Genomic DNA, 25,365 nt, shown 5'->3' on the forward strand with positions numbered 1-25,365 from the left:
GAATAAACTCCAAAGAACAGAGAATGTTTAAAAAGAAAGAAAATGCTATACAGAAGAACTGTAGCCCTGTCTGCTGCTATATTTTGGGCTAAAAAGGAAGGGATTATAAGCCTTAATTGGAGGATGGTATATCAGTGTTAAAAAACGATGTGGGGGAAATTATTAAAGGAAGTGCTGCTTCAGAATCAACATTATTAAGACATCTTACAAAGTTTCTTTTTTAATTTGAAGGAAAAAATAAGAAATTTGAAGCTTGAACATATTTGCTTTATGTAACATTAAAATGACTTCATGATACATTTCAAATCTGTAAACATGGATATTATTAAGAATAACTTTTCTGTGTATCACATATCTCTCTTATCAAAATATAAATACAAGAGTAAAGGGTCAATCAGATTTTGACAAATTTTGCTACTCAAGTAAATTTGATAACTTTAATTGAGTTGCTGTTCTCATTAGGAACTTCAGTCAGCCCTTTCCTTCAGCCATTAGCTTTGGGTATTAGAGGAATCTTCAAATCATTTATCACTTTGCTAAGTTCGTCTTGTCTTTAGTATTACAACAGTTGGTGATGGTAATGAAAGCAACCTCAGTTAGTTTTATGAACAACCAGAACTAGACTGAGTTTACATAGTATCCTTTAGCACTCACCAATAGACTTATTCCTTTTTTTCCCTTTTTTTTAACTTTTCATTATGGAAGTTTTCTAACACATACAAACATAGATTTCCTTATACTCATCACTGAGCTTCAATAACCGTCAACTTCCCATCATTATTTTATTTATCCCTCCCCTACTGTGGTTTTTTTGTATAATGAGGCGTTGAAACATCTGAACAAATCAATACCTGGACAGTGAGGCACCTGCTTTTTCTTTCACTTCTTTCTTTGGGTTATTAGAGCAACTTGTCCATAGATTAAAAAAAAAAAAAAAAAAAGACAACCTTTTGCACTACTTAAGTCTTCCCAAGGCATGTGCTGGTACAACACAAACTTCTGTCAGATGCAACTAGTCTAGCATCCAGACATCATGCACAACACCTCAGTGGCAGCAGCATCCTGCGCCCACTCCCACCTGTTCATTTGTGCATAATATTTGGAGCATTTGGAGGAGTATGAATAGTACTCATACAGCGTGGGTGCCTGGCTGGGAGGGTCAGCCTAAGTTGGGCAGGGCAAGCCTGAACATGTCATTGGTGTGAACCCAAGCATTGTTGATGTTCTTTAATAGGAACATCTGGTGGAGCCCCATGGTGGGGTCTTCACTGGCCTTGAGCCAGCCCACAACCATGCTGATGATGCAGCTGTCTGGTATAGGCTGATAGTCTTTCACCGTGTACTGGATTTTCCGGAACAGAAGGCTATAAATTGCTCCTAGTTGGGTTCTGTCCTTATCAAATAACTGGTAGTAATGCTGAAGGAGCTGGATCCAGTCTGCTCCCAAATTGGCTGGTATCCCATTCTGGAGGATCACCTGGGCTCATAGAGACCCTAGGGGCTGGCACAGAGGTGGCGGCAACCCAGCATGATCTGAATAGGTATATTCTTGACGGTAAATGTTAGCAGTTATGAGTTGCAAAAGTTAGAAACTGGTTCTGAATGAGAGCTATTTAGATGAGAAAAAAAATAGGAGATTTTATTGGAAACTTTATTCCTGAAGTAAACTTTTTTCCTCTCGTCTAATGTAGGACTGAAATTCTAACCAAGAGGATGACTAATGGTCGGGATGTGTACCATGGAGTCAATGCCCTACAGGCCAAAATCAACCTTATTGAGAGGTACAAAAAAAATAGAAATTGATATTTTAACTGTTTCTCTGTAGCCAAAGAGTAGTTGTTAAGACAGTAGCACCTGCAGCATTATGCTTGGGTTCAAATCCCTGTTCCAGCATTTTCTACATGTATGACCTTGGATATGTTAACTTTCAGTTTACTCACCTTAAATGCGGTTGATAATAATAGTACCTACTTCTTAGTGTTGTTGAGATTAAATTGAAAAATGCATGTAAAACTTATGTACTCAATAAATGTAGTTATGTAGTTATTTTAGTCTTTGAAACTCTTTATATAGATATGCTATCTCTGTCCATTGGAAAATTGAGGTAAATAATTCAGGCAAAGCTCAACTGCTCTCCGATACACATTTGTTGATGATACTATTGCTTGGGTTTTGTTTTTGTATTTGAGTTCCATATCCATCCATAAGATGTTTCAAGTCTTACATGGCAAGGGGAGAAGTGGGCCTATTTTATGAAGGCTGTGAGTCTCATAGACCTGGTCTCATGCTGGGATCATGTTGAATGAATAACAACAAAGAGCAGAAGAAACCTTTACATGCTGGCCACCATTCTCTCCAACCTCGTTCTCCCTGCTCTCTCTCATGAACTTTGCTTGAGGTTCTTTCGTGTGCTTCCTGATGCTCCACACAGGGCTGGCTGCTTATGCCAGCACCACCTTTTTCTCCCCTGCTAGGGAGATAGCATAGTATAGCAGAACCAAAGAGAGCATCTCAAGTTAGGCAGGCCTGGCTTCCAGTGTTGGCACTGCGTATTAATCATATAAGTTTGAGTAAATTACTTAGTCTCTCAACCCAGGTTTCCTTGTGTGTAAAATGGAAATAATCCCCCTCACCTCATAAGGTGGTTTTCTAGGATTATTATAGGTGAGTTAGAGGATGTAAAGGACTTAACACAGTGTCTGACACATAATAAATGCTGAGTACAGGTATACTATTACTATATGTCTAAATTGAGTGGTAAAGTTGTGTTTTTTAGTAGGAGAAAAAAAACAAAGGACTCATAAGTTGGGGGAGAAGTGCCTTTTGGGCCCACCTCTGTAGCTCACTAACTCAGTGACCTTGGGCTAAGGTGCCAACTTCACAAGACCTGTGTAATGAAGGAGCTGGAATGGGAATAAAGATGTGTGAACCCATGAAAATATCCTTCATGTTTAATTTTGCTTGAAAACTTAATTTTTAATTTTTCTCCTAGACTATATGAAATAAATGTGGAAGATGCTAATGAAATAGATTGGGAAGATCTTGCTAGTGCCATAGGGTAAGAACATTTGTTTAATATTCTGCTAATTAAAAGATAAGAGATGACTTTTAATAAATGACTATCAAATTTTTGAATGGAGCTGAAATTCATGTTGCATATAGATTTTTGTATAAGTGGTAGCTAAACTTCTTCATGTTTGCTAGAAAACCAATCGACTGTTATACAGAGGAAAACTAAGTTTAGGAGCATGCTGTATCTAGTCGCTAAACTCCTAGGTGGACAAGATTTTCATGGCCCTAAATATGTCATTAATTTGCTAATTTTTTTATTTTTCTTTGGATTATTTTGTTTCTGTTGTCATGTAGATCATTGCACCTAAAGCATTTTGTAATCCCAGATTTTACGCAGAGCAGAATACTTATGGCCCACCCATCTATCCCACCTATTTTAGTTTTCCAGTGGAAAAATTATTTTGATAAGGAAATATTATCATACCGTTCAATTGGTGTTGACAGGAGATGGAGAAGAGATTGTAGATACTCTGCTTTAGTAATGTGGCAATGAATTATCCCAGCCATCACAAGTATGATTATTGGAAAATTAAAACCCAGAATTACTCTTCCTCCTGTATGCCAGGCATTTTTCTGGGCTGTAGAGAATATGGGTAGTGAACAAAAGATAAATTCCCTGCCCTTGTGGAGCTTCCATACTATTGATAGTAATACAAATATCTGTGCTATAGGATTAACCTAAAAATGCACAACAGATTATATTGGTAATAATTAGCTCAAATTATAATTTCATTCATTCAACGAATACTTGTTGACCACTTTTTTATGCCAGATACAAAAGCTTGATGTGAACAAGGACCTTAGGAACCCTCATTTAAGTATATTATATTGGGAAGAGTTTGTAAACAAAGCTAATTTCAGATGGTGATGGGTACTTTAAAAAAAAGAGAAAAATAGGGTGGAAGAGATGGGGGGCAATTAGGATGATCAGGCAAGGCCTCTCTAAGAAGTAACAAGACAGCCATGTAAAGATAAGAGAGAACAGTGTCCCAGGCAGAGTGGTAAATGCAAAAGCCTCTCAAGACAGGCACCAGCTGGACACATCCAAGGGACTAAAAGGTGGCCAATGTGCTGGAGTGCAGTAAGCAAGAGGGTAATGGTAGCAGATGTGTTGGGTGGGCCCACAGGGGACAAACTACCATGCATCCAATCAGATGATACATTGACAACATAGCATATGTCCAAAAATTGCAGGAGTTCCATTTATCTTTATATCCTCAGTTTGGAGCTTTACGAAATCCTGGTAATGTCCTGGCTCTGTGGTTCTCAACCCAACTTGCACATTGAAATCATCTGGGAAGCTTTTTAAAAATACCAATGCCCTGGTACCACACACAGATTCTAATATACAGGCATAACTCGTTTTATTGTGCTTTGCTTTATTGTGCTTTGCAGATACTGCATTTTTTACAAATTGAAGGGCTGTGGCAACCCTTTGTCAAGCAAATCTTTTGGTGCTATTTTTCCAACAGCATGTGCTCACTTCATATCTCTGTGTCACAGTTTGGTAATTCTTGCAGTATTTCAAATTTTTTCATTATCTGTCATGGTGATCTGTGATCAGTGATCTTTGATGATAATATTTTAATTGTTTTGGGATACCATGAATCGCACCCATATAAGACAGTTAACTTAAGTGTTCTAGCTCCTCCACCAACCTCATCCCATGACTCTCTCCCTCTCCTCGGGCCTCCTTTTTCCCTGAGACACTACAATATTGAAATTAGACCAATTAACAACCCTATAATGGCCTGTAAGTTTTCAAGTGAAAGGAAATATTGCAGATCTCTCACTTTAATCAAAAGCTAGAAATGATTAAGCTTGGTGAAGAAGGCATGTTGACAGACCAAAAGCTATGCCTCATGCCAAATAGTTAACCAAGTTGTGAATACAAAGAAAAACTTCTTGAAGAAAGTAAAGGTGCTACTCCAGTGGACACATGAATGATAAGAAAGGTAAACAGCCTTACTGATGATATGGAGAAAGTTTTAGTGACCTGGATAAAAGATCAAACTATCCATAGCATTCCCTTAAGCCAAAGCCTAATCCAGAGCAAGATCCTAACTCACTTGAATTCTTTGAAGGCTGAGAGAGGTGAGGAAGTTGCAGAAGAAAAGATTGAAACTAGCAGAGGCTGGTTATGAGGTTTAAGGAAAGAAGCCATCTCCGTAACATCAGAGCGCAAGGTGAAGCAGCAAGTGCTGTTGTGGAAGCTGCAGCAAGTTATCCAGAAGATCCAGCTAAGATAACTGATGAAAGTGGCCAAACTAAACAACAGGTTTTCAGTGTAGACGAAATAGCCTTCTATTGGAAGAAGATGCCATCTAGATTTGCATAGCGCAAGAGAAATCAGTGCTTGGCTTCAAAGCTTCAAAGGACAGGCTGACTCTTTTGTTAGCGGCTAATGCAGCTGGTGACTAAGTTGAACCCAGTGCTCATTACCATTCCAAAAATCCTAGGGCCCTTAAGAATTATGCTGAAATGAAATAAACTCCAGTGGCAGAGAGATTCCAAAAGGAGCCGAGAGGTCACTCTGGTGGGCACTCTTACGCACAATATAGACAACCCTTTTTAGGTTCTAATGAATTGGGGTAGCTGGTAGTGGATACCTGAAACTATCAGACTACAACCCAGAACCCATGAATCTTGAAGACAATTGTATAAAAATGTAGCTTATGAGGGGTGACAATGGGATTGGGAAAGCCATAAGGACCACACTCCCCTTTGTCTAGTTTATGGATGGATGAGTAGAAAAATAGGGGAAGGAAACAAACAAACAGACAGACAAAGGCACCCAGTGTTCTTTTTTACTTTAATTGCTCTTTTTCACTTTAATTATTATTCTTGTTATTTTTGTGTGTGTGGTAATGAAGGTGTCAGGGATTGATTTTGGTGATGAATGTACAACTATGTAATGGTACTGTGAACAATGAAATGTACGATTTGTTTTGTATGACTGCGTGGTATGTGAATATATCTCAATAAAATGAATATTAAAAAAATAAAAATAAAAATAAAAAAGAATTATGCTGAGTCTACTCTGCCTGTGCTCTATAAACAGAACAACAAAGCCTGGGTGATAGCACATATGTTTACAACATGGTTTACTGAATATTTAAGCCCACTGTTGAGACCTGCTCAGAAAAAATGATTCCTTTCAAAATATTACAGCTCATTGACAATGTCCCTGGTCACCCAAGAGCTCTAATGGAAGATAAGCTGAATATTGAGATGAATGTTCTTCTCATGCATGCTAATACAGCATCCGTTCTGCAGCCCATGGATTGGGGAGTAATTTTTACTTTTAAGTCTTAATATTTAAAGAAATATGTTTCCTAAGACCATAGCTGCCATAGATAGTGGATCTGGGCAAAGTCAGTTGAAAACCTTCTGGAAAGGATTCACCATTCTAGATGCCATTAAGAACATTTGTGATTCATAAGAGGAGGTTGAAATATCAACTTTAACAGGAGAGTGGAAGAATCCAATCCTCATGGATGACTTTGAGGGTTTCAAGATGTCAGTAGAGGAAGTAACTGCAGATGTAGTGGGAATACCAAGAGAACTAGAACTATGATGTGGGGCCTGAAGATGTGACTGAATTGCTGCAATCTCATGATAAAACTTGAATGGATGAGGAGTTGCTTCTTATGGATGAGAAAATAAAGTGGTTTCTTGAGATGGAATCTACTCTTGGTGAAGATGCTACATACATTGTTGGAAGGACAACAGAGGATTTGGGATATTTCGTAAACTTAGTTGATAAGGCATCAGCACGGTCTGAGAGGATTGGCTCCAGTTTTGAAAGAAGTTCTACCATGGGTAAAACGCTATCAAACAGCAGCATCGAATGCTATAGAGGAATCTTTAATGAAAAGAAGAGTCAGTCATGCCTCAAACTTCATTGTTGTCTTTAAGAAATTGCCACAGCACCCCAGCCTTCAGCAGCCACCACCCTGATCAGTCAGCAGCCATCAGCCTCGAGGCAAGACCCTCTACCAGCAAAAAGATTATGACTCACTGAAGGCTCAGAGGATGGTTGGTGTTTTTATCAATAAAGTACTTTTTAATTAAGATATGTGCATTGTTTTTTAAGACATAATGCTATTGCACATTTAGTGAACTACAGTATAGTGTAAACATAACTTTTATTTGCACTGGGAAACCAGAAAATTCATGTGACTCACTTTATTGCAATATTTGCTTTTTTGTGCTGGTCTGGAACCGAACTTGCAGTATCTCCAAGGTATGCCTGTAATAGGTCTGGCAGGGGACCTGGACATCAGTATTTCTTAAATCTCCCACCCTGATTCTCATGTGCTGCCATTGCTGAAACCCAGTGCTGTAGCTGTTGTTAAATGACTTTGTAGGTTACCAATAAGTCTTCTGTAGTTGTATGTAAGAATTAAAATATGGAATTGAATATCATAAATTTGCCGATAAGGAAAAAGGACTTGAATTGCATTAGTTTTGATTATCAATCATCAGTTTTTTAAAGAAGTAACATATAATGGTATCCAGAATTATAGAAAATGAAACACAATGCAAAGTATTCCCCCACCAGCAACACCACTACTCATTTCCTCTTTCCATAGGAAACCAATATCCATGTATCCTTCCAGGGATATTTTATGCAAAATGCTTGCAGGATCTGAATAATGTCCTGACTTTCACTTCTGATGTGGATCATTTATCTCTCTCTTTCTTTTTCTTGAGGAGTATTACCAGAAATTGTCTTTTCAAAGAACCGGCTCTTGAATGTACTGACCTATCAAATTTTGTTGTCAGCTCTTCTCTTTATCATATTCTTCCTTTAGCGCTCTAAGTTTATTTTGTTGTTGTTTTTCAACTTCTTAGGTGTATGCTTAGCTCATTTTCAGTTTTTCTTCCTTTCTGTTTTACATTTGAGACCATATCCTTTCCTCTAAGTACTGCCTTGTCTGCATTCCCCAAATTATTCTTTGAATCTTTTTATAATGAAAATTTTAGACATTTAGTTTTCTGGTTGCCAAAGCAAATACCATGCAGTGGGTTAGCCTAGACAGTGGGAATTTATTGACTCAGGGTTTTGAGGCTAGGAGAAGTCTAAATCATGGCATCATCAAAACAGTGCTTTCTTCCCGAAGACTGGCATTCTGGAACTGGCTGCCAGTGATCCTTGGTGCTTGGCTTCTCTGTCACATTGCAGTGAACATGGTGGCCTCTCCTATCACTTCCCGGTTCCATTGACCTTCAGCTTCCTGCTTCCTGTGGCTTTCTGTCTGAATTTCATTCTGCTTATGAAGGACTCCATTAATGGGATTAAGACAAATCCTGACACACCTTAACTGAAGTAACCTCATCAAAAGGTCTTACTTACAGTGGGTTCACACCCACAGGAATGGATTAAGTTTAAAAGCATATTTTTCTGGGATACATAGCTCCAAACCATCACAGACATACAAAATAAATGAACCACCATGCACCCATCACCCCACCTCATCTCCTGCCAACATTCAGTCATTCTTAACACATCTCTACATCCATTTCCCACACCACACTTGATTACAGTTTGTTTTTTGTATGTTTTGTTTGTTCGTTTGTTTGTGTTTTGTAGTTTTTAGGTAAATTTTACATGCTTTACAACCTCAATACATTTCTGAATTACAAATGAACATCTTCTTTGAATAAGTTCATTTCTAGAAATATATCCTGCAGATAAATTCATACTTGAATGAAATGACTTGTATATTGGGTTATTTACTACAGCATTGTTTTTACTATGATAACCTAAATGTCCAAAAAGAATGAGAAAAACCTTTAAGTAATGGTGCACAGAATGTTCCAAGATATATTATTAGATGAAAAGATGAGGTGTAAAACAGTGTAGCTGGTATACCAGCATTGCATAGACCAAAGGAAGGAAATAACGTGTGTATTTCAGACCTCCTCTCTGTATACTGTGGACAAAGTAAATTGGACCAACCCACATTGAAGATAACTAGAAAAGTTGAATGAAATGTTTGTGAAAGTTTCTTAAAAGCTTCAAAGGGCTAACAAGTTGTAAAACTAGTAGAAAGAACTCCCACATATCATTCACCTATAATTGACAGTTCTTTTTCATTTTGCCACATTTGCTTTATCATTCCTCCCTTCCTCCAAGGGAATAACATTTTTTCCCCTTAATCATTTGAGAATCCTAAACAAGGATGTTATTTTACATGATCACAGAATAATGCTCCTATTCAGGAAATTTAACATTGATACAATACTAGTACCTGAAACATAGTGATTCAGATTTCACCTGTTATCCCAATAACAGTCCTTAATAGCATTTCCCCTCTGATCCAGTGTCCCATCGTAGATCACACATTCCATTTAATTGTCCTATCTCCTTATTGTCTTATATTCTAAAGTTTCTCTTAGTCTTTGATGACATTGAAGTTTTGAAAGAATTCAGGCTAATTGTTTTGTAGAATGTCCCTCAACTGAAGTTACTGTTTCTTCACGATTAGATACAGATTATGCAGTTTAGGGAGGAATACAACATAGGCAATATGTTATGTCTTTATCACTGCATCACATGATGAGGCACATGATACTAACTTTGATCATTTGGCTCAGATGGTATCTACCCCACTTCCCCACTGTATAAAAAGACCTCATTTCCCTTGGTAATTAAGAAACAGCTATGTGAAGATATTTCAAGACTATATAAAGATCCTATTCCTCTTTAAACTTCCACTCATTAGTTTCGGTGTGATTTTCATTTGCATTTCTCATCTGAAAAGTGAGATTGAACATCACTTTCATATGTTTATAAGCTATCTCTGTTCACCTTTGCTGTGAACCTTCATTTCATACAGTTCTTGCATTTTGAATAGGTCCTGCTATTGAAGAAAGAGGGCATCACTCTCAGTATCTGAATTTATTGCTTACTAAACAAGGAAGAGCTACACTTGCAAAGCATTGTCACTCCAAAGAAAGCAAATTGTTGAGAAACATAAGGCTCAGGGATTGGTGGACTTTCAAGTGGGAATGTTGAAGGATTGTTTGGCCTTTATTCATGGACGTATAGACACTGGAGCAAGACTGCTGCTGTCTGGCTGACTTTCAGAAGTGTAGTTAGTAATGTGAAGTTGTCGATCCATTAGTGAAGATTTAAACCAGTTCTAGTTGGTTAGTTACTTTTAGCTTGTGATTATGGCCAGAGAACTGTCCGTTTTTTTCTTTCTTAAATTTGGAGAAATTGGAATTCTGCCAGGAATGAATGCTAATGTATCCAAGCCCTTTCCTTTGCCTGGCTCACCTGAAGGGTAGGGCACATATTCTTCTGTACCATGAGTCCCCATGAGGTGAAGGTGTCAGGTGCTTTGAAAGAGGTGTACCCCCACCAACTCCCATCTTGAGAAATACTCATGTTGACAAAGCCCTCCCTTTATAATATCAAATCACTTTTTAAAATTTTACTTTTCCACTATTTTGTATCTTGTGACATTGCTTTACTCATCCAGAGCACATTTTTTAATTAAAATGGATTTTTGATAATTTTAAGTAAAATTACATATTGAAAAATTGATTATACTACCTAAGATTTATATCATCTCAAAGCTGTTATAATAAAATCAAGATTATAGTGTCTAGTCAGATAGTACTTGAAATAGTATGTTCTCAGTTTTAATAACAGGTTGAAATAGGGAAAATTAATTATACTAAAGGTCCAGTCTCTTCAGATTCTTAAAGCCTTCTTTGTGGATTATTTAGGTAGGATTTAAAGACAACCTCTTCACTTAATGAGCTGTAACATCTAACTAATTTGGAATGTCCAAATCAATTACTGTTCTTGCTCAGAGCTGGACTTGTGTCTGCAGAACACCGCATTGGGTGCAAGGCATTTGCGAAGAGAGGAAGGGCATGCGGATGCCACAGAGCTCAGGTTTTAAGGTCAGGTGGACTGGCATTGAGGCCTGGTACTCTCCTGATTGTTTAGCTGTCCTTGAGCAGGTTTCTACCTAACTTCTCTCAAGCCTTGTGTCTTATTTTTATAACACATTTATGGACATGATGATTCCGTGTTGGTGAGAACATTACTTGCTGCTGACCGGGCGACGCTGAAATGAGACACAGACACAAAGTTAAGATTTAAGGGAGCAGGGGACCCACTGCATCGTGTGCCAAGTGGGTGCTGATGCACCTGTGCTCCAGTTATTTATTCATTTGTTACACAAAGCTAAACTACGCTACGTGATCAAAAGCATTCAGGGTCTCTCAGATATTAATCTTTACATCCTGGTGCGGATAAGAAGGAACAATCTGGGGTCAATGGTTAACATTGCTGTCATAGTCACAAGACACACATCTTTACAGGGCGTGCCTACAATGGTGTTCCATGTAGGCTTGTGACCCAGCGTTCCAGGTCACCGTCCCGGACATGGTCTAAGTGACATGAAAAGCTCGGTTCCCCACAATTACTTACATCTATAGACTTCACCTTATAATGTACTTAGTGTACACTGTATTAAATTATAAATTTTTAAACTGACACTAACTTTTTTTTAATCTTTCCTTTCTAAAGTGATGTTCCTCCATCTTATGTTCAAAATAAATTTTATAAGCTGAAAGCTACCTGTGTTCCCTTTTGGCAGAAGAAGACTTTTCCAGGTCAGTACTCTTAATATTTGAATAGCTAAGAACATAACGTGGGTATCACATACTGAAAGTGTGACCTTGGGCAATTTATGTAACCTCTTGGAGCCTCAGTTTCCACAGTTATAAAGTGGTAAAAATTGTGAAAATTATCATTTCTACCCAACAGGATTTTCAGAAGCATGATAACATGCATCTAAAACATGGTCCGCACAATGCTTGGTCCTCAGCAAGCACTCATTCAATAACTGCAAGTGCTGCTCTTGCTGCCATCACACCCACCCCCCTTCCCATTCCAAATGGACTCTAAGACACCTCATTCCTTTATGTGGGCCCTTTTTGGGTAGTTTAAATATGTAGTTGTCAAACACAGATCATCAGCATTATGTGGGGAACTTAAGAAACTTATAGGCAAGTCTCATGTGGTCTGCCTAGCTAGCACCAGTGTTTAGGAACCACTGTTTGGATGACATTGTATCTTGGAGTGTGTGATGAAGCACTTTTTGCAGTCAGCAGACATCACTACCTGGGTTTGATTCTTGGCTCTACTGCCTACTAGCCAACTCTATGACTTTGGGGAAGTTTCTTAATTTCTTTATGCCTTGATTAAAAATAGTTACTACTTTACAGGATTTTGGGAAGAGTGAATGAGTTACTATAAGTTAACAACAAGAGCAGTGAATTATTATTACTCTAAACTATATCCTTTGACCTTGATGAGAGGTTTAGTAGAGAAAATAATTCAAATAATTTCAAAATTAAATTTCTTTTCTTTAGAGATTATAGATTACCTTTATGAGACCAGTCTACCTTTGCTTAAAGAAAAGTTAGAAAAGAAGATGGAGAAAGCAGGCACTGAAATCCAGACTCCTGCAGCACCAAAGCAAGTTTTCCTATTTAGTGACATCTTTTATTGTGAAGACAACAGTGAGGGAGAAGACATAGATGAAAACAGTTAAGCAGAGGTTACCATTTTCTTGTTCTTCTTAGTTTGGTTGTATGTATATACATATACATGTGTCAGCAAACCTATTTTCAGTGCTGGTGTTTATTAAAGAATGTGCAATTTGATAATTTGTATTATGCAGCATTAAAAATTTATTAATGTGTTCATATTAAACTTTGAATGTGAAAAGAAAGAGGAGCATATGAGATGATTTAATATTTCTGTGTCATTATATTGAAAATAATTATAGCAGTTTTATAAATATAAATATCCCAAGTCCCTCTAATTGCATCAGAGGGTAGAGTCATATCATACGAACATTCCATTATGTGGATCCAATTATATGTGCCCAGTTAAAAGGAGAAAGTTAACAGTTTGCTTTCTGTCTTTCAAGCTGTTTATATGTATGTTCTCAGTGTTCATAAGCATTAGATGGAAGTTGTAGATCTGTTCACTCAAACTGGTCTCAGTTCCCATGTACCTAGCATACTACATGCATTATATCTTCCCGAGTATGGTTCTTGTGTTTAAAAATACATATTTTTTGTACAAGATACCCTCTTAAAGCAAGTCACTAAATTCATCTGGTATTCAACTGAAGTAAAAGCAGCAGCCCATTCCATTGCTGTAGAAAAATTAGCTCTGTTAGACTTATTGAAAGATGCTGTGTCAGTCTCATACATAACTCATTTCTAATGGATTTTCAAAGATAATTTTAATATTGGGATACTGAATCAATCTGAGTTCAGTCAGGAAAACAAAAACCACTCTAGGTATTTCAAACAGAGGAGGATTGATAAAGGGATTGTTACAAAATTGTTAGAAGGATAGAGGAGCATAAAGAGGAAGGTTGAATTGCCCAGAGATGAGGGACTGCAGGGAAGCTGCTGCAGCCCCTGCAAAGCCTGCACTAATGTGCCTCCAGGCTGCCTCCCAGCCACTTGACCAACTCGGTGTTGTCTGTTGCTGCTGCCCTTGCAGGAGCCTGTGCTCCTCTGCCCCTTGGCTGCCCAGCTGCCACCATATGGGCCTGCTGTCTCCATGGAACACAAGGGCTTCTGCCTCCCTCCTGCCTTCCAGTCTCTCACAAGTGCCTCCCATGGACAGCTCCTTAAGCAGAACCCTGCTGGCAAGGGAATCTGAGAAATAAAATTTTAGGCTTTTATCCATAGCTGTACAGGGGAGATGACAGAAAGGAAAGTGTAGGGTAATGATTTCCAGCACAGTGATTTTCACCATACATCTAAGATGTGATTCCACTGTCTCCGTAGTGCTCTCTTTGATGTTATGAATATAACATTGGTTAATTAAGCTACCAAGCTATACATTTTCCTAAACTTGTCATAGTTGGAGAGGAAAGAATATAGGGAAACAAGTTTAGGAGTCCTTGTTCACTATATCTACAGTACCTATTGCAGTGCCATGCAAATAATATATACCCAATAAATATTCAGTTAATAAATGAATATTTTCTTTCCAACAAGCATTTCCCTTCTAGTTACCTTCTTCAGTCCCTCAAACATACTAATTTCCATGCTGATGGGAATATAAATGGTATATTCCTTTTGAAGGACAATCTGTAAGATACATCAAAACCCTTAAGAAAGTATATATTCTGTGACCCAGCAATTCAACTTCTAGAAATTTATCCTAAGGTAATAATACAACTAATATATAAAAATGTTAAATAGAGAAAAAATAGAAAAATGTAAAGGTTCCTTAATAGGAAATTATGATATATTCCTAGAATGAAATAATTTAAAATGATAGTTTTGATTGACATAAAAGAGGTTTACAGTATTAGTGACTGAAATATTTCAGAAGAGTGTGTATATTTTCTTAATTTTGTACAAGTTAAAAAAGTAAAGAAAATTGAATGTGTATATAGAAGCATTAAAATGCATGGGAGGGGAGGCGGGGCAAGATGGCAGACTGGTGAGCTGTATGTCTTAGTTACTCCTCCAGGAAAGTAGGTAGAAAGCTAGGAACTGCGTGGACTGGACACCACAGAGCAATCTGACTTTGGGCACACTTCATACAACACTCATGAAAACGTGGAACTGCTGAGATCAGCGAAATCTGTAAGTTTTTGTGGCCAGGGGACCCGCGCCCCTCCCTGCCAGGCTCAGTCCCGTGGGAGGAGGGGCTGTCAGCTCCAGGAAGGAGAAGGGAGAACTGCAGTGGCAGCCCTTATCGGAAACTCATTCTGCTGATCCAAACTCCAACCATAGATAGACGGAGACCAGACACCAGAGAATCTGAGAGCAGCCAGCCCAGCAGAGAGGAGACAGGTATAGAAAAAAAAACAACACGAAAAACTCCAAAATAAAAGCGGAGGATTTTTGGAGTTCTGGTGAACATAGAAGGGGGAAGGGCAGAGCTCAGGCCCGAGCTCAGGCCCTGAGGCGCATATGCAAATCCCGAAGAAAAGCTGATCTCTCTGCCCTGTGGACCTTTCCTTAATGGCCCTGGTTGCTTTGTCTCTTAGCATTTCAATAACCCATTAGATCTCTGAGGAGGGCCCTTTTTTTTTTTTTTTTAAATCCTTTTTTCTTTCTCTAAAACAATTACTCTAACAAGCCCAATACAGAAAGCTTCAAAGACCTGCAATTTGGGCAGGTCAAGTCAAGAGCAGAACTAGGAGAGCTCTGAGACAAAACGCAATAATCCAGTGGCTGAGAAAATTCACTAAACACCACAACTTCCCAAGAAAAGGGGGGTGTCCGCTCACAGCCATCATCCTGGTGACAGGAAACACTCCTGCCCATCGCCAGCCCCATAGCCCAGAACTGCCCCAGACAACCCAGTGTGACGGAAGTGCTTCAAATAACAGGCACACACCACAAAACTGGGCGTGGACATTAGCCTTCCCTGCAACCTCAGCTGATTGTCCCAGAGTTGGGAAGGTAGAGCAGTGTGATTTAACAAAGCCCCATTCAGCCATCATTTCAGCAGACTAGGAGCCTCCCTACACAGCCCAGCAGCCCAGAACTGCCCTAGGGGGACGGCACTCACCTGTGACACAGCACAGTCATCCCTCAACAGAGGACCAGGGGGTGCACGGCCTGGAAGAGGGGCCCACTTGCAAGTCTCAGGAGCCATACGCCAATACCAAGGACTTGTGGGTCAGTGGCAGAGACAAACTGTGGCAGGACTGAACTGAAGGATTAGACTATTGCAGCAGCCTTAAAACTCTAGGATCACCAGGGAGATTTGATTGTTAGAGCCACCCCCCCTCCCTGACTGCCCAGAAACACGCCCCATATACACGGCAGGCAACACCAACTACACACGCAAGCTTGGTACACCAATTGGACCCCACAAGACTCACTCCCCCACTCACCAAAAAGGCTAAGCAGGGGAGAACTGGCTTGTGGAGAACAGGTGGCTCGTGGACGCCACCTGCTGGTTAGTTAGAGAAAGTGTACTCCACGAAGCTGTAGATCTGATAAATTAGAGATAAGGACTTCAGTTGGTCTACAAATCCTAAAAGAACCCTATCAAGTTCAGCAAATGCCACGAGGCCAAAAACAACAGAAAATTATAAAGCATATGAAAAAAACAGACGATATGGATAACCCAAGCCCAAGCACCCAAATCAAAAAATCAGAAGAGACACAGCACCTAGAGCAGCTACTCAAAGAACTAAAGATGAACAATGAGACCATAGTATGGGATATAAAGGAAATCAAGAAGACCCTAGAAGAGCATAAAGAAGACATTGCAAGACTAAATAAAAAAATGGATGATCTTATGGAAATTAAAGAAACTGTTGACCAAATTAAAAGATTCTGGACACTCATAGTACAAGACTAGAGGAAGTTGAACAACGAATCAGTGACCTGGAAGATGACAGAATGGAAAATGAAAGCATAAAAGAAAGAATGGGGAAAAAAATGAAAAAATCGAAATGGACCTCAGGGATATGATAGATAATATGAAACGTCCAAATATAAGACTCATTGGTGTCCCAGAAGGGGAAGAAAAGGGTAAAGGTCTAGGAAGAGTAATCAAAGAAATTGTTGGGGAAAACTTCCCAAATCTTCTAAACAACATAAATACACAAATCATAAATGCTCAGCAAACCCCAAATAGAATAAATCCAAATAAACCCACTCCGAGACATATACTGATCACACTGTCAAACACAGAAGAGAAGGAGCAAGTTCTGAAAGCAGCAAGAGAAAAGCAATTCACCACATACAAAGGAAACAGCATAAGACTAAGTAGTGACTACTCAGCAGCCACCATGGAGGCGAGAAGGCAGTGGCACGATATATTTAAAATTCTGAGTGAGAAAAATTTCCAGCCAAGAACACTTTATCCAGCAAAGCTCTCCTTCAAATTTGAGGGAGAGCTTAAATTTTTCACAGACAAACAAATGCTGAGAGAATTTGCTAACAAGAGACCTGCCCTACTGGAGATACTAAAGGGAGCCCTACAGACAGAGAAACAAAGACAGGACAGAGAGACTTGGAGAAAGGTTCAGTACTAAAGAGATTCAGTATGGGTACAATAAAGGATATTAATAGAGAGAGGGAAAAATATGGCAAACATAAACCAAAGGATAAGATGGCCGATTCAAGAAATGCCTTCACGGTTTTAACGTTGAATGTAAATGGATTAAACTCCCCAATTAAAAGATATAGATTCGCAGAATGGATCAAAAAAAATGAACCATCAATATGTTGCATACAAGAGACTCATCTTAGACACAGGGACACAAAGAAACTGAAAGTGAAAGGATGGAAAAAAATATTTCATGCAAGCTACAGCCAAAAGAAAGCAGGTGTAGCAATATTAATCTCAGATAAAATAGACTTCAAATGCAGGGATGTTTTGAGAGACAAAGAAGGCCACTACATACTAATAAAAGGGGCAATTCAGCAAGAAGAAATAACAATCGTAAATGTCTATGCACCCAATCAAGGTGCCACAAAATACATGAGAGAAACACTGGCAAAACTAAAGGAAGCAATTGATGTTTCCACAATAATTGTGGGAGACTTCAACACATCACTCTCTCCTATAGATAGATCAACCAGACAGAAGAACAGTAAGAAAATTGAAAACCTAAACAATCTGATAAATGAATTAGATTTAACAGACATATACAGGACATTACATCCCAAATCACCAGGATACACATACTTTTCTAGTGCTCATGGAACTTTCTCCAGAATAGATCATATGCTGGGACATAAAACAAGCCTCAATAAATTTAAAAAGATTGAAATTATTCAAAGCACATTCTCTGACCACAATGGAATACAATTAGAAGTCAATAACCATCAGAGACTTAGAAAATTCACAAATACCTGGAGGTTAAACAACACACTCCTAAACAATCAGTGGGTTAAAGAAGAAATAGCAAGAGAAATTGCTAAATATATAGAGAAGAATGAAAATGAGAACACAACATACCAAAACCTATGGGATGCAGCAAAAGCAGTGTTAAGGGGGAAATTTATAGCACTAAACGCATATATTAAAAAGGAAGAAAGAGCCAAAATCAAAGAACTAATGGATCAACTGAAGAAGCTAGAAAATGAACAGCAAACCAATCCTAAACCAAGTAGAAGACAAGAAATAACAAGGATTAAAGCAGAAATAAATGACATAGAGAACAAAAAAACAATAGAGAGGATAAATATCACCAAAAGTTGGTTCCTTGAGAAGATCAACAAGATTGACAAGCCCCTAGCTAGACTGACAAAATCAAAAAGAGAGAAGACCCATATAAACAAAATAATGAATGAAAAAGGTGACATAACTGCAGATCCTGAAGAAATTAAAAAAATTATAAGAGGATACTATGAACAACTGTATGGCAACAAACTGGATAATGTAGAGGAAATGGACAATTTCCTGGAAACATATGAACAACCTAGACTGACCAGAGAAGAAATAGAAGACCTCAACCAACCCATCACAAGCAAAGAGATCCAATCAGTCATCAAAAATCTTCCCACAAATAAATGCCCAGGGCCAGACGGCTTCACAGGGGAATTCTACCAAACTTTCCAGAAAGAACTGACACCAATCTTACTCAAACTCTTTCAAAACATTGAAGAAAATGGAACACTACCTAACTCATTCTATGAAGCTAACATCAGTCTAATACCAAAACCAGGCAAAGATGCTACAAAAAAGGAAAACTACCAGCCAATCTCCCTAATGAATATAGATGCAAAAATCCTCAACAAAATACTTGCAAATCGAATCCAAAGACACATTAAAAAAATCATACGCCATGACCAAGTGGGGTTCATTCCAGGCATGCAAGGATGGTTCAACATAAGAAAATCAATCAATGTATTACAACACATTAACAAGTCAAAAGGGAAAAATCAATTGATCATCTCAATAGATGCTGAAAAAGCATTTGACAAAATCCAACATCCCTTTTTGATAAAAACACTTCAAAAGGTAGGAATTGAAGGAAACTTCCTCAACATGATAAAGAGCGTATATGAAAAACCCACAGCCAGCATAGTACTCAATGGTGAGAGACTGAAAGCCTTCCCTCTAAGATCAGGAACAAGACAAGGATGCCCGCTGTCACCACTGTTATTCAACATTGTGCTGGAAGTGCTAGCCAGGGCAATCCGGCAAGACAAAGAAATAAAAGGCATCCAAATTGGAAAAGAAGAAGTAAAACTGTCATTGTTTGCAGATGATATGATCTTATATCTAGAAAACCCTGAGAAATCGACAATACAGCTACTAGAGCTAATAAACAAATTTAGCAAAGTAGCGGGATACAAGGTTAATGCACATAAGTCAGTAATGTTTCTATATGCTAGAAATGAACAAACTGAAGAGACACTCAAGAAAAAGATACCATTTTCAATAGCAACTAAAAACATCAAGTACCTAGGAATAAACTTAACCAAAGATGTCAAAGACCTATACAAAGAAAACTACATAACTCTACTAAAAGAAATAGAAGGGGACCTTAAAAGATGGAAAAATATTCCATGTTCATGGATAGGAAGAGTAAATGTCATTAAGATGTCAATTCTACCCAAACTCATCTACAGATTCAATGCAATCCCAATCAAAATTCCAACAACCTACTTTGCAGACTTGGAAAAGCTAGTTATCAAATTTATTTGGAAAGGGAAGATGCCTCGAATTGCTAAAGACACTCTAAAAAAGAAAAACGAAGTGGGAGGACTTACACTCCCTGACTTTGAAGCTTATTATAAAGCCACAGTTGCCAAAACAGCATGGTACTGGCACAAAGATAGACATATAGATCAATGGAATCGAATTGAGAATTCGGAGATAGACCCTCAGATCTATGGCCGACTGATCTTTGATAAGGCCCCCAAAGTCACTGAACTGAGTCATAATGGTGTTTTCAACAAATGGGGCTGGGAGAGTTGGATATCCATATCCAAAAGAATGAAAGAGGACCCCTACCTCACCCCCTACACAAAAATTAACTCAAAATGGATGAAAGATCTCAATATAAAAGAAAGTACCATAAAACTCCTAGAAGATAATGTAGGAAAACATCTTCAAGACCTTGTATTAGGCGGCCACTTCCTAGACTTTACACCCAAAGCACAAGCAACAAAAGAGAAAATAGATAAATGGGAACTCCTGAAGCTTAGAAGTTTCTGCACCTCAAAGGAATTTCTCAAAAAGGTAAAGAGGCAGCCAACTCAATGGGAAAAAATTTTTGGAAACCATGTATCTGACAAAAGACTGATATCTTGCATATATAAAGAAATCCTACAACTCAATGACAGTAGTACAGTCGGCCCAATTATAAAATGGGCAAAGGATATGAAAAGACAGTTCTCTGAAGAGGAAATACAAATGGCCAAGAAACACATGAAAAAATGTTCAGCTTCACTAGCTATTAGAGAGATGCAAATTAAGACCACAATGAGATACCATCTAACACCGGTTAGAATGGCTGCCATTAAACAAACAGGAAACTACAAATGCTGGAGGGGATGTGGAGAAATTGGGACTCTTATTCATTGTTGGTGGGACTGTATAATGGTTCAGCCACTCTGGAAGTCAGTCTGGCAGTTCCTTAGAAAACTAGATATAGAGCTACCATTCGATCCAGCGATTGCACTTCTCGGTATATACCCGGAAGGTCGGAAAGCAGTGACACGAACAGATATCTGCACGCCAATGTTCATAGCAGCATTATTCACAATTGCCAAGAGATGGAAACAACCCAAATGTCCTTCAACAGATGAGTGGATAAATAAAATGTGGTATATACACACGATGGAATACTATGCGGCAGTAAGAAGGAACGATCTCGGGAAACATATGACAACATGGATGAACCTTGAAGACATAATGCTGAGCGAAATAAGCCAGGCACAAAAAGAGAAATATTATATGCTACCACTAATGTGAACTTTGAAAAATGTAAAACAAATGGTTTATAATGTAGAATGTAGGGGAACTAGCAATAGAGAGCAATTAAGGAAGGGGGAACAATAATCCAAGAAGAACAGATAAGCTATTTAACGTTCTGGGGATGCCCAGGAATGACTATGGTCTGTTAATTTCTGATGGATATAGTAGGAGCAAGTTCACAGAAATGTTGCTATATTAGGTAACTTTCTTGGGGTAAAGTAGGAACATGTTGGAAGTTAAGCAGTTATCTTAGGTTAGTTGTCTTTTTCTTACTCCCTTGTTATGGTCTCTTTGAAATGTTCTTTTATTGTATGTTTGTTTTTTTCTTTTTAACTTTTTTTTTCATACAGTTGATTTAAAAAAGAAGGGAAAGTTAAAAAAAAAAAAAAAGAAAGAAAAACAAGGGAAAAAAAAAAGATGTAGTGCCCCCTTGAGGAGCCTGTGGAGAATGCAGGGGTATTCGCCTACCCCACCTCCATGGTTGCTAACATGACCACAGACATAGGGGACTGGTGGTTTGATGGGTTGAGCCCTCTACCATAAGTTTTACCCTTGGGAAGACGGTTGCTGCAAAGGAGAGGCTAGGCCTCCCTGTATTTGTGCCTAAGAGTCTCCTCCTGAATGCCTCTTTGTTGCTCAGATGTGGCCCTCTCTCTCTGGCTAAGCCAACTTGAAAGGTGAAATCACTGCCCTCCCCCCTACGTGGGATCAGACACCCAGGGAAGTGAATCTCCCTGGCAACGTGGAATATGACTCCCAGGGAGGAATGTAGACCTGGCACCGTGGGACGGAGAACATCTTCTTGACCAAAAGGGGGATGTGAAAGGAAATGAAATAAGCTTCAGTGGCAGAGAGATTCCAAAAGGAGCCGAGAGGTCACTCTGGTGGGCACTCTTATGCACACTTTAGACAACCCTTTTTAGGTTCTAAAGAATTGGGGTAGCTGGTGGTGGATACCTGAAACTATCAAACTACAACCCAGAACCCATGAATCTCGAAGACAGTTGTATAAAAATGTAGCTTATGAGGGGTGACAATGGGATTGGGAAAGCCATAAGGACCAAACACCACTTTGTCTAGTTTATGGATGGATGTGTAGAAAAGTAGGGGAGGGAAACAGACAGACAAAGGTACCCAGTGTTCTTTTTTACTTCAATTGCTCTTTTTCACTCTAATTATTATTCTTGTTATTTTTGTGTGTGTGCTAATGAAGGTGTCAGGGATTGATTTAGGTGATGAATGTACAACTATGTAATGGTACTGTAAACAATCGAAAGTACAATTTGTTTTGTATGACTGCGTGGTATGTGAATATATCTCAATAAAATGATGATTTTAAAAAAAAAAAAAAAAAAAAAAAAAAAAAAAAAAAAAAAAAAAAAAAAAAAAAAAGAAGATATAGTAACTGCCAATAAGAACATGACAATATTCTCAACCTCATTAGTTATCAGGGAAGTGTAAATTAAAATCATGAGATATACTTCAAACCCACTAGAATGACTAAAATGAAAAAAATTCACAACAGGAAGTATTGACAATGTTATGGAACACGTGGAACTCTCATACATTGCTGTTGGGAATGTAAAATGGTAAAACCACTTTGGAAATTGTTTTGGTAATTTCTTATAAAGTTAAATATACACCTACCCTATAACCCATCAATTCCACTTCTGTGTGTTTGTCCAAGTGAAGTGAAAAAAATATGTTCATGAAAATACTTGTATATAAATGTTCATAACAGCTTTATTCTTAAAGCCCCAAACTTGAAACAACTCAAATATCCATCAATAGAGGAAAGGACAAACTGTAGTATATTCACTTAATGAAATCCAACTCCACAATAAAAACAAACTACTATTCAACATCATATATGAATCTCACAGACACTGCATTGAACAAAAGAGTACATAATGTATAATTCCATTGATAGAGTTCTAGAACAAGCTAAATGAATCTATGGTGATAGAAATCAGATCATGGGTATGTGTGTTAAGGGGGAGACTAACTATAAAGTGGCACAAGGACACTTTCTAGGATGAAGAAAATGTTTTATATCTTGATTGGAGATGGTTACATTAAAGCATAGAATTGTTAAAACTTATCAAACCATACACTTTCAAAATCGGTGCATTTTATTGCATAAGTGCAATGTATATATAATATAATGTATATAAAATATGTGTATATATACATATATGACATATGTATAATATATATGTATGTAATACAATGCATATATAATGCAATGTACATTTAAATTATAAATTGAATAAGGTTGACAAAAAATTCATGGAATCTGAAACAAAAGTGAAGATGAATGATGAAATCAATAGAAATTATTGTAACAAAAAATTAGTACTTTGTTAAGAAGAGATCCATTTCTAATAGAAATAACAAGTACCAGGCTCTTGAATTGTTAATAGTCCAAACAATAAAGAGGAATAAGTCACATGATCAAACTGGAAAAAAAACTGAAATTTCTTTGTTTAGATACAAAATAATGACACATAAAACTTATAATATATACCTAAAAATGAGGACATCTCTGATAACCTAGTAACTGAGCATCATCAGTTCAAAGTATTTAGGTTCACTCACTACACCAAGAAACTTGAAGTGCTCTGAGATCTTACAGCTCAATAATAATTTATCAACTTTACTAAAGAAAAGCCTGAATTCTCTCTCCATTCTCTGTACAGAAATGATTTTACAACCTTATTGTTACATGAAATGATGGTTGAAGTAATGCAGCCAAAATATGTAACTTTTATACAGTTGTGTAAGGCAATTTAAATATTATGTGATTTTTCTGGACTTTTTGTTTGTGGGTTTTATCAGTTTTTAAAAATTTGTAATTTGTGTTAATTTATTCATTGTAAATAATTTTCATTCCCAATTTTGTATTCAAAAATTTTCTTACAGTACTTTTGTTAAGAACACCTTACAAGTTGAGTAAGTTTTGAGTCCCACAACCCCTGAACTCACCTGGATCAATGAGTCTCAGGACATAATATTAAGTGTAAAAAAGCAATTTGCAGAAAAATGTATCTAGTAAAATTCCATGACCATAAAGTGAAAAAGCATGCAAAACAACATATTGTTTACAGAATCAAACAAATGTGGTAAAATCATAAGGAAATGCCTACAGAAGGCTTCAGAGGAAGGACAGAATTATGACTTTTGGGGGCTCTAGGCACTTTTTGCCTTCATGGGCACCTTGTCAAAGAAAAAAACTGCACTGGACAATGTGAAACATGAAGGATGACTTAATTCATAACTGCCATGGTAGGTCAGAGAGAGGAGAACTCTTTGTTGAAACAGAGGTAGCAACCTTTTTTAAGGGCTGGGAGTCGGTTGGAGTGTTTGGTAGTGTGCTGTGGGGAGCGGTTGATCAGTGGGTTGGGTGAGTGATTTACTGAGGTTGCAATTACCACCTCCTAGTTGAGAATGTTTTCCTTTATGGTGATTAGGCCTTTTGGAGTCTGAAATGCTCCAGTGAAGAAGGAGTGAAGGAACTATCTAGTTCAAGCTTAAAGGAAGTTAAGGCCATCTTAGTAACCTTCAAAAAGAAGTATTAAAAACTTTATGACTATGTTTTCATAAAGACAAACAAATTAATATGTTAAAACACTTTCTTCAACCTAAAAGTTCCTTTCTTCTTTCTGATTTTATAAGAAATTAGGACATTTTCGTGTATTCCTGAAAGTATTGCATACCCTGAGCTACTGTATCTAGTGGATAAGTTCCCTGTTTAATGTTCTGTTTCTTACCCTGTGGTGAATACATTTGGCATTTTATAAGTATTATTTCATATCTACTTTAATAAAATCAATTTAAGAAATATACAACTAAAATATATAAGAAAGTTCGCCAAGAATACACATTAAAATGTAAACTATGGTTATCTCGGGTAAAGAGAAATTCAGGTAAATTTTTACCATCCTATCTCCTTGTTTTTGTTGAATCTTTTCGATAGCCATCCATACTCTTATTAAAAAAAAAAAAAAAACTATTAGAAGGATACACATACACAATTTATAACGCAGTACAGTTTGAAATAGTTTTGTAATTTTCTTTATTTAAATATGGCCGAAACATTTGTGAGGGGGAAGAAAAACCAGAAACGGAAAAAGTCTTCGGCTCACGCTTCAACTTCAACTTAACCCTAGATTGTGAAATTCCTTTAACTGGCATCAGGGCTTTCGAATAAACCATATCGTCCCCTTACTGGAATAGTGCCTCATCAAGCCTCCCCTCCCCACCCCTTCTTCCCCAGCTTTGCTCCTTCTCATCCGGTTCAGGTTCTCCTCCGTAATATCTTCCTTCCC

At 37.8% G+C, this 25,365-nt stretch overlaps 1 protein-coding gene and 1 pseudogene across 2 annotated transcripts in view; one reads left to right on the forward strand and one right to left on the reverse strand.

The window, feature by feature from the left end:
• The window catches only part of TTF1 (transcription termination factor 1), a 36,017-nt gene extending 23,181 nt beyond the window's left edge, over positions 1-12,836 (forward strand). For both annotated transcript variants that reach the window (XM_037798059.1, XM_037798060.1), the window contains exons 8-11: positions 1,692-1,781; positions 2,993-3,058; positions 11,627-11,712; positions 12,475-12,836. In XM_037798059.1, the coding sequence (XP_037653987.1) occupies positions 1,692-1,781; positions 2,993-3,058; positions 11,627-11,712; positions 12,475-12,656 (424 nt within the window). In that variant the 3' untranslated portion in view covers positions 12,657-12,836. The remainder of the gene's footprint in view (positions 1-1,691; positions 1,782-2,992; positions 3,059-11,626; positions 11,713-12,474) is intronic.
• Positions 1,160-1,464, reverse strand: LOC119505351 (annotated as a pseudogene).
• Positions 12,837-25,365: the final 12,529 nt, after the last annotated feature.

Source organism: Choloepus didactylus, chromosome 10 (genome assembly GCF_015220235.1).
Source record: "Choloepus didactylus isolate mChoDid1 chromosome 10, mChoDid1.pri, whole genome shotgun sequence".
Lineage (NCBI taxonomy): Eukaryota > Metazoa > Chordata > Mammalia > Pilosa > Megalonychidae > Choloepus > Choloepus didactylus.